Source organism: Zeus faber, assembly GCF_960531495.2.
Source record: "Zeus faber genome assembly, chromosome: 1".
NCBI classification, from domain to species: domain Eukaryota; kingdom Metazoa; phylum Chordata; class Actinopteri; order Zeiformes; family Zeidae; genus Zeus; species Zeus faber.
In genome coordinates, this window is record NC_137193.1 from 8,001,041 (window position 1) to 8,011,233 (window position 10,193).

Genomic DNA, 10,193 nt, shown 5'->3' on the forward strand with positions numbered 1-10,193 from the left:
CTCTTGGATAGCACAGCGCCCTCAGAACACTTTAATATAGAACAGCTAAACATGGAAGTATTCAGTAATAGGTTTATAACAGTTCACCGCATCCCTGTGCCCTCAAAAGTGTCCATTGACTCAATGATGGTGATCGATTAACGATTCAAATTCCTGTTTTTAAAGACCCAGAGAACCCAGAGATACTCCCCTCGCTATCCCCCAAGCCCAATCTGAAGCCACATCTCCTCTCCCTGCGCTGCTTAGAGGACCCGCTCTGATTGGCTCGGCTGTTGGCTCTGAGCCCGAAGGAGGTCCGCGTACAGTATAAATCCCCCGTGGGTTGAAAGCCGCCGTCAGAGGCAAAAAAAGCACTCAAAGGCTCCAAGTGCTTTCATTGGACTGGATTCATTTATTTTTTCAACACTGGGACCGAGAGCTTTTGAAAATGTGTAAGGGATTAGCGGCTTTACCCCAAACCTGCCTCGTACGGTGAGTTATCAGTTTTGAAGTCAAACTAGGCTTCCTAACTTTTTAACGCAGTTCATGAATTTGAGTTGAGTTAAAATTGAGCTTTTAACAGTTACAGTAAAAAGACGCTGAAATGTTTCACCTTTGTATAATACATAAAAAAAAAAAAAAAATCCCTGAATTGCCTGGAATATTTGTGATGTGGCGTGAATCTGAGAGAAATTAAACCTTGAATCTCAAATTGTGTTATTGTCGTGCATCCGTTTTCACCTGAACTTCTGAAGTGACCTTCACCTTCATAATCCAAAAAGCGCCCTCCCCCCCCCCAATCTTCCCTCAGTGTAATTTTAGGGGAAATGTCAGGTTTCCTCGCGCTTTTGGGACAGTTTTTTTTTTGTGAATGAAGGAAAGCACAAAGGATAGGAAAATGAAGAGGGATTCCCCTTCTATAAAAACAAAATATAAAAAACTAGAATAAATAATAAAATAAATAATAAACTCAATATACATTTACATAAAATAAATATAAACAAAGCAAAAATACAGGCAGATGTAAAAAAAGCTGCTATTATCCTTCGGAATGCAGTAAAATCTATATCGTATGTATGATACTAGGTACACATAGTTAATGTTTGGACGTATGGATTTCCAGGTCTGGATTGACTCCAAAGGTTTTTCTAGAGAGCGATAAAGTTGAAAACCTGCTTTCCCATATTTTTTTCATGTTATTTCATTATCGTCATGCAGCTCCTGAGGTCCTGCCGCTACAACAGACACAGGCGATGCGTAGTCCTGATGATGGAGATCCATTACTTTGTTTATGTTCGCGCTGTTTCCCTGAAACTGTGAGGATGCGTCGCATCAGACTCATCCTCTCGCTTTCTGTGCTTCATCTCCCAGGGCCAAGGAGATCAAGTCTAAACTTGGAGTTCTGCTCCAGAAGCCCGACAATGCCATCGACCTGATCATCCCCTACCCGGAAAAGGCAGAGAAGAAGGCAGAGAAGTTGCAGAAGTAAGTTGTTTGTTTTTTGTCCTCCCCACAGACAGGCGGGCAAAGGGCGAGGAAACAAGGGAACTAACAGGCTTTGGCGGGGAAATATACTCATATGTTATACTTAAGTAGAAGTACAAATACCCGGAGAAAAAATTTAAAGTTAAAGTCCTCCATCTAACATATCAACGCAAAAGTATTTCAAATGTTCAATATTTCTATAGCGAATATAAAATATTAAATCCAATGGAATTAGAAGTCACGTTCCACCCTGACTGCATTCATCTCTATTGGTTTCGATCAAAGGTGAATTATTTTTACATACATTACATACATACATCACATACATACATTACATACATACATTACATACATACATACATTACATACATACATTACATAGAAAAAAAAGTACAACATTTTGCTTGGAAATGTAACTTTCAATGTTTCGAGACTAAGCTTGTACTAGCTGATCTCTGATGTGTTCCACAAAATGTGTATTGCATGCTTATACTGTATTGTGGGTATAGTTATACTGTGGAGCTCTCAGTGCTCCACAGATCATAGCCGAGGAAGGTTTGTGCAATGCTCTGCTGTGGTCTGCGCTTGAATTTTGAAGTGAATTGAGGTAATTAGAGATGAACTGGCTGGGGTATCAACCGCTCATTAACAATGTAAACTGCTTTTCGATCCCGACGCCGTCAGGTTTTTCCAGTGGTAGCTATGTTGAGAGGTGGATCTTTTTAGGGCGGCGGAGCGGTAAACACAAAAATAACTTTGTATATGCACGGTAAACGGTCGTAGGGTGAGGTAAACACTTTCAAAGGAGCGGTTTCCTGACTGAGCGTGATCCGTCTCGCACTCAGGCCGACTCCTGAAGAGGCCGCGGAGTGGCGCGAGTCCCTGGACCGCGTGTTGACCAACAACTGTAAGTCACTTCCAGCGCCGCACCGACACACACACACACACACACACACGCACGCACACACACACACACACGCTCGCACACACACACACACACGCTCGCATACTAAAACTTCTTATTTATTAATTTTTTTCTTTATTTATTTTATTTATTTATTTTTTAAGGTGTTAGAGCGAGGCTTAACGAAAAGTAAACCCCATGACCCATCTACTATTATTGGCCTTCCTAAAGTACATATTGAGTATGTACTTTGGGATCAGAATTTGGAAGTGAAATTTAATGATCTAATTTAATTTGTTCCAATTTCTCATTTCTAAAGATCTCTACACATTACAGTACAAAGTACTTACAACCAAATTACGACGTACCAACAGGCATTGGAAATAGTGACTGAGAAAGTAAAACAAATAAGCACAAAAAATATTTTCCCATAACGGGTAAAAAAAGGTGGCCTAAGTGAGAAGCTAGAGCTTTCACAGAATGCCATCTTTGCTGAAGAATTGAAAAGGTCAAATTCCCCGGAAATCTTCTCCCAACCGCCCCACCCGCAAGATAAAAAATAAAGTAATCAACCATACCAGCCCTGCCGCCTTCCACGAATTCATATACTGAAGGTGAAGAGCCAGAAAATCACGGTGGTACCCGTGACTAACGGGAAGGTCCCAGAAACGCGCAACATCTGCCCAAAACAGACGTGAAAGTGCGCGCGGTCGCTGCTTCAGGGTGAAAAGAAATTGCTCCCGTGGGGAAAATAAAGGATCAACCATTTTGCTTCCCGAGCCCGATGACACAGTTTCATCCGGTGTAAGTGCAATGTCTGTTTGACCGGCGAGCTCCCAGCTGCAGCTGTGCCCCATATGAAGATATACTGCTGATCTGCTTCCACAGAGAGCGACGTGCCCCGCCGAGAGAGGCGTGGCACGTCACGCACACCGCGCTCATGCCAGAGATGGGCCGCGCCACTTCGCTCTTCCTACCTACGGCAAATAGACCACAGGAAGCCCCACGGGCGTGGCCGGCTCTCACTTTTCCGACTGGATGTTTCCGAGTCCGCTTGCTGCTTAACTTCTCCCGCGACTCCATGAACAAAACTCAACCGGGGGGGGCGATAATCTCCCAAGGTCATGATTTTGGCTTCAACCCCCGAGGTGTTACCATAACAGCAGCATCCATAGGGCCTCATAACAGCAAAGACGCATTCAAATATAATACATAATACATCATCTCCCGCGCTCTCTCTTTCCCTTTTGCTTGGAAGGAGCTTCATCCGTTGATTCACCGCTACCGCACAGATGTTTACGTTAACATGCACCATGTATGGGACTGGGCCCCATCCTCATTCACTGAGGACCCTCTTGAGAACTGTTGACTCCATACCGTGACTCGCCCCAGCCCATGGTCTCAGGATTTCAGTGCATAAAATATTACTGTAGGAATCAGTAAATAATTTGCAAGGAGTCATAGAGCGCTGTGAGATCACAGAACTCTGGGAGGCGTCTTCACATTTAAGATTGTAAACATCTTCATATAATGTAAATAAGGCAATAGATCTTGTTATGAGGTATCACCAGATAAATACTGTTGATGTGCCAGTACATAGTGTGTGTGTGTGTGTGTGTGTGTGTGTGTGTGTGTGTGTGTGTGTGTGTGTGTGTGTGTGTGTGTGTGTGTGTGTGTGTGTGTGTGTGTGTGTGTGTGTGTGTGTGTGTGTGTGTGTGCGTGGGGGCATGTGGTGTGGCTGTAGAGTGTATAATATAGAGAGAGAAAGAGAGAGAGAGTCAGATATAGAGCGTGTGTAATGCATGTGTGTGTGTGTGTGTGTGTGTGTGTGTGTGTGTTTTTGTGCCCTCGTAGCATATCTTTCAAAGAGCAGCAGCTTGATTGGCACTCAGCGCTATTTTCTACCAAACTGGCTGCTTAGATTGCAGATAAGGCCCCTCGGGGCAACACGGGAGTCCTTATCTCCAACAGCACATGGCTCTATTCAGACAATGGCAATTGTAATCGAATCGAATGGCCTTTAAGTTAATTTCTGAAAAGAGTGGATTATTGTTTTGCGGCCGACCAAACAAATAGGGTTGTTCGTGACTCGGCACCATTGTTTGAGGGTGCGGATTCGTCGACTTGAGTCTCGCTGACTTTTATACTAAACTGAGAAACAACAACAAGGAAAGAGCTGCCGTCATGAGCAATGTCATTAAATGTTGTGTTTGAGCTGGCTGGTGGTGATATCATTCATTTATCAGGCCCCGAGACCTTCTCTTTTGACTTTAAAGTAACTGATACTGGTACCCGTATGACAGGTATCGGTATCAGGTACCAGGTACCAGTCCAAAGAGTCCCCCAGGAGCCATTTTGATTAAACTGTTAAAAAACTCTCCATTTGCACTAAGACCTTTCTAGCACAATGCTCTGGATGGTACGATGGACGCTTTGGATGCTGCCTCAGGATCCTCTCTCTGCGCTTGGATCAAGTACAAACCAGGGTCACACCAATACCCTGTAATACTAAAGTGCACATTAAAAGTAAATGCCAGTTTTTTCCACACTAAACGTCCTTTTAATGGGAACAGTTGTATTAACATGCACCATTTATGGGACTGAGCCCCATCCTCATTCACCGAGGACTCTCTTGAGAACTGTTGACTTTATACTGTGACTGTATTGAAGCAGTCACACGTCAAACCCAAACCCCTACTTGGGTTTACAGTTGATTGTTGTTTGGTCTTTCTAACCTTCGGCCTGAGGTGTAACTCGTTTCATAAACGTTATTCAGCCGCTTGTTGGGGGTTGTGGGTCAGGCTCCGCCTCTCTATGGCATTGAAGTGTCCGTCGAACTATCGAGGTGTCTGGATTTATTTCAGAGAGCTTAGAAGTTTAGAAACACTTTTAGATTGCCCTTGAGGCGTACCTCCCACTGAGTGCACGGACTGGGGAGGCAGCAAATTCTACTGCCTTCTCTTTTGTGTAGACAAAGGAACGAAAACAAACCCCAAGTAAATCAGTGGAAAACGCTGCCCTCTGCCAAAAAAGGTAGTTTGTTCTCTGCACTTTTAAAGTAACAGAAGTAGAGAATCACCGCAGTTGTTGCAAATAATAGTAAACGGTCGCATGGTTTCCATCACACATGGCGCAGCATTACTCAATCCCCATAAAATCTCTTCTGTTATTGTCTGTTTGACTTACCCACCCACCGACACCCGTACTCTGTCCTTCCCCATGCCTCTGTTTCTTCTACCTCTCCATCTCCCTCTCTCCTCCGTCCTCTCCCACCCCGCCTCTCAGACGGCCTGGCGACCTTCCATAGCTTCCTGCAGTCTGAGTTCAGCGAGGAGAATATCGTGTTCTGGATGGCCTGCGAGGACTTCAAGAAAACCAAGAACCCCGTGAAGATGGCCACCAAGGCCAGGAAGATCTATGAGAATTTCATCCAGTCGGAGGGCCCCAAAGAGGTCAGGCAACAGCGTTGTTTCCGAATTTTTTCCCCCCGAGGGGGTAGAGGGAGGATGGATCTGAAAGCAATAAGACAATGATGCAGCTCAGAGTTATTGTGCGGTTTATTTTTTGCGATAATAAATCAGGATAGTTGAACGGATTATGAAGGGTTTATGTTCACATAGATATCAGATCGCTGCTGAGAGCGCCTCGAACGGTTTGTTTAATGAATCTACGCAGAACATCAGAGGAAAGCTTATTTATCACATCCCGCGGAAGAAGAAGAGGCTTTCTCACGGGACAAATGTTGATGAAACCAAATGATGACACACACAAACTTGCTTTCACACACACGCAGTATAAACATACTAATACAGCACCGTGGTCCGATGTCGATACTCATCATTATAATTGACTGGAGTTAAAGGACGGGTATGTTGTTTTTCAATCTGGGGTTTCTCAACCCTTATTAAAAAATTGTTTCCTATCCTTTACAACTGCTAGCACAACCTTGCCGAATGCTTTAGTTTTGAGAAAGTCCTCGCTCTGCTGCAGCTTCTCACTCTGCTTAAGTGCAGTCCGATGGGCCAAAGGCTTAAGCCGTGGAAAAACCTGTTAAATCTCCTTTTCAGAAACGGGAAACAGGCATGCGCAGATTTTTATTTCAATGTTTTGAATAACAATAACATCACCATTATATTGGTTACAGCAAGTTTCCAGTGGCAAACTACACAATGTGCCGTTTCTACTCTCCTATGTTGTGTACATAGAGCCCAAAGGGGCGATTTGCGGAAGTGAGGTCAATAAAACCCAGAAAAACCTGATCAAACGCTTTTTATTTCGCCTCTGGTATAACATATAAAGATTCTGTGACTATATTGTAAGCTTCTAGTTTTGAAAGGAAGGGTTATCATTCCCAAGGCTGACACAGTTGCCGCACTGAACGGCATTCAAGCACAGCGAGAAGCTGCAGTGTCCCTCAGTGGTGTAGCCTTCAGCTTGGTTGTGCTATGAACAGTTATAAACGGTGGAAGCAACATTTGAATAAGGCCTGGGCTGAAAAATGTGGAACCTATCCTTTAAAAATTGCCCTGTTATCTAACCGGCTGGTTATTGTCAAATTACTGACATGATACGGTTAAATAATATAATCAAACCGACCATTCTTTCATTGTTGAGTCCAAAAACAGATTGGACTAGTACGAATATCATTTACCTCTGGAGTTCATGTACAGAAAGTAGAAAGTATTTAACAGGCTGCACATCTTTGGTGTAACACCAGTAGCTGGCTGGCCTAATCCATGTGAAATGTATAACCACAATATGTTACATTTGTGGACAAATGCTTCATTGCATCAATCGCATCTCAGGAAATGGGAAACTGACGATACGGGAAGCAAACTCCATCTTTTGAAGTGTTCTTCAATAACGAACACCTCCTTGTGGACTGTCCCTCGGTGATCCGCGCGGCAACAGCATATCTGCGAAATGCCGACTGGCCAGGGAGACATTGATTCTTCCGCGGGTGTGGATGCTGCTTCCATCCCCTTCCTTCGCCTGCACATGGTCCTGATGTCCCCCTACCTCTCTCTATCCTCTCCTTGCAGGTGAACATTGACCACTTCACCAAGGACGTCACCCTGAGAAACCTGGTGGACCTCTCCCCTGCCACCTTTGACCTGGCCCAAAAGCGGATCTTCGCCCTGATGGAGAAGGACTCCTTCGGCCGCTTCCTGCGCTCCGACCAGTACCAGGAGCTGCTGGCTTAGAAAGGGAGCGCTCGGGGGTGGGGGGTGTGAACCGACAGCTAATATAAAAAATAAAGCTGAACAGTAAAACTTATTCCAAGTTATTTCCGTAGAACTGCTCTTCAAAACGCCTCTTCACCCCATAACCAAGCGCAAGTCGTCAATCACGAGGGAGAAACCGTCTCGAGCCCGATAGTTGACCAGCGTGACGCGACTATTTTAAATTGACGTTGATGTCTTCAAGCCAGAGTGGATTCCTTATGTTTCAGTGCGTTCTAGAACACTCTTTCATTCACAATTTCTTCTAAAAGGGGGCTCAGTTAAACCCAATACAACTCAATTGATCACCAGCGAAACTCAACCGACATCGATCACACCGCAGCCACTCCAAGTCAGTCAGGGTCAAATCCTTAAAACATAATTTCAGGGTCAACTCTTAAATGAGAGATAAGCGCCGTTTCTGGAATATGGCCAATCCGACCCTCTGAATATAGAGCATGATTATCCCCAAAACTGCGCCTTGGCAAGGGGGCTGGACTTTTCCCTGGAGATTTCTGATGAGAACAGATTGGCACAGTCGACACAATCAACCGGGAAAAGCCAGTGCAGGTCTTGGGCCAGTGCCAGCAACGGTTTAAAATCGACTCGTTTTCAGGAATGAAAATTACATTCGGTTACGTCGCCATCGGTGACCTCCCCGCTTTCAACTTTCTCCCCAGATTCTCCACACACACCCAGACACTCGCACACAAACGTGCAGTCCAGTGAGTTTGGATGGGAACCGAGGGCCCTTCAGCCCTAGCTGGCTCGTCCTTGGGAAGAGTAGTTAGTCGTTGGCTGAGTGGTTGTGCTACTTTTGCTTCCACCACACCGCAAGTTGGTAGGATGGGAAAACCGAGTGGGAGGCAACGTCAGGAAAGAGTGAGATGTGGTGTTTCTTTTAAAAGAAAGGTCATTTTCCCAGTACCAGTTACCACGTCTGTCCTCACATATAAGCCACCGTCTGGGCCAGGATTGCCCATTAAGGGCCTCCTAGATAAGTTTTTTATTTTTTATCACTTATGGCGCATCCCATTCAAAACAAACGGATGACCGATTTTAGCACCAAGTTTAAAATCCCACGATATGATTATCCAAGCTGGCACAGGCATTCACAGCGAAATGAAAACGTTGGTCCTCACTCTGGCTCTTCCTCTTTGCGACAGGGCAACTATACCTACAGGCTGTTGAGGACAAGTCTAGTGAGTGAGTCAGTTATTTGCCAGTTGTCAGTTATCTTTCATCACCAGTCGCCATGGCGTCTGCAACAAATGGCCATTCGATTACCAAGAACCTTATTTTCAGTTTAGAGAAATATGGAGGGAGGCAAGCAGGGAGGGAATTTTGGCATTAAGCATTAACCGGTCAAGGACGTGAATGGGGGAGACTTGAGGGCGCAGCCTTAAACTTAAACGACTAACTATTCCAATAAAACTCACTCTATTTCAGACTATTGAGTATTGAAGGTGCAGGTGGACAGTCCTGTAATTGCTTTTGCCATTATTATATTCATGTCAAGAGATACAATATCAGAATATGGCGACAGTCACACCTGCACGGTTCTGAATTTCATCACTTCTTTAACGCTATTAACCTCGAGGTATTATTCACGAAACCGCACCGGTATACAGTACTCACTCACTTCAGGGTAAACTGATGTTAAGAATGGATTTGCTGTTTGTTGTTGATTGCCTAGCACCACCCAAAATACACACGACAGTCTTCATGTAGCAATTGTGATCGTATCTACTCTCGCACCTGTTGTTTTCTCTTGCCATTTAAGCAATTTTATGTCTGGCGATCACGAGATGATCGCAATCACGATTATAAAGATACCCGGCATTTCAGGTCCTCTCATTCGGACATCTGAGTCGTTTTTAAACCTGCCATAATTCTATCACCACATTTCAATCAGTATCTCCAAAATCGTACTCAGTAATCACAGAAAAAAAAAAAAACACCTCCCATCTGAGCCGCAGAAGCTCGGGGAATGGCATTGATCACGGTTTGACATGGCACAGATTGTCCAGTCTGATGCCCTAACCTGAGATGTCACCCCATTCTAATAGAATCTCTTCGGACGGACTGTAATGCTGGGTACACAATATATCATATATATTTATATACACATATATAGCCTTTGCATGTACCTTTTGTAGCCAATGATATAAAAAATATATATAAATGCATACAATTCCTGAAGATGCATTTATTTAATGTGTAAATAGCTGCCGTTTTCAACTATGTGTGTCTTAAGTTATTTGTTCCACGCTGGGATTTGTGCTTCCCCTGCGCAGGGCGAGGCCTTTTCTGCCCGACGGAGAACATCCCATTTCACCGGGAGAAACACTTGACTTTCAACCGCCACGTGTTTTTTCTTCGCGATCCTAGAGATGGGCCCTCGACACCCCATGTTTGAGCGATGACAGCCGTGCATCACTCAAACATGTGACCCTGTGTTACGACAGGCCGAGGACACGCCCATCTCGCTGGCCTCTCGCGTCCCGCATATTGGCTTGTGACCCCGTCCCCACGTGGCCACACGGCGGAGTTGTAACACTCCCACATTGCGTTCCTTTTTCAACGTGAAACCGGCCAAAATC

General features: G+C 44.6%; 1 protein-coding gene across 1 annotated transcript; it reads left to right on the top strand.

Moving 5' to 3' along the window:
* Positions 1-343: 343 nt before the first annotated feature.
* Positions 344-9,792, top strand: LOC307233043 (regulator of G-protein signaling 5-like). The gene is made up of 5 exons (XM_080004255.1): positions 344-471; positions 1,351-1,464; positions 2,310-2,371; positions 5,654-5,820; positions 7,411-9,792. The coding sequence occupies exons 1-5, from the start codon at positions 428-430 to the stop codon at positions 7,570-7,572; spliced, it is 549 nt and encodes a 182-aa protein (XP_079860381.1). The 5' UTR covers positions 344-427; the 3' UTR covers positions 7,573-9,792.
* The last annotated feature ends 401 nt before the right edge of the window (positions 9,793-10,193 follow it).

What these genes read in the sequence shown, in the direction of transcription:
- LOC307233043 (XM_080004255.1), top strand. Translation starts at nt 428, where the DNA reads ATGTGTAAGGGATTAGCGGCTTTACCCCAAACCTGCCTCGTACG. An exon ending in CCGCGTGTTGACCAACAACT is followed by an intron (nt 2,372 to 5,653) that starts GTAAGTCACTTC and finishes CCCGCCTCTCAG; the next exon opens with ACGGCCTGGCGACCTTCCAT. An exon ending in AGTCGGAGGGCCCCAAAGAG is followed by an intron (nt 5,821 to 7,410) that starts GTCAGGCAACAG and finishes CTCTCCTTGCAG; the next exon opens with GTGAACATTGACCACTTCAC.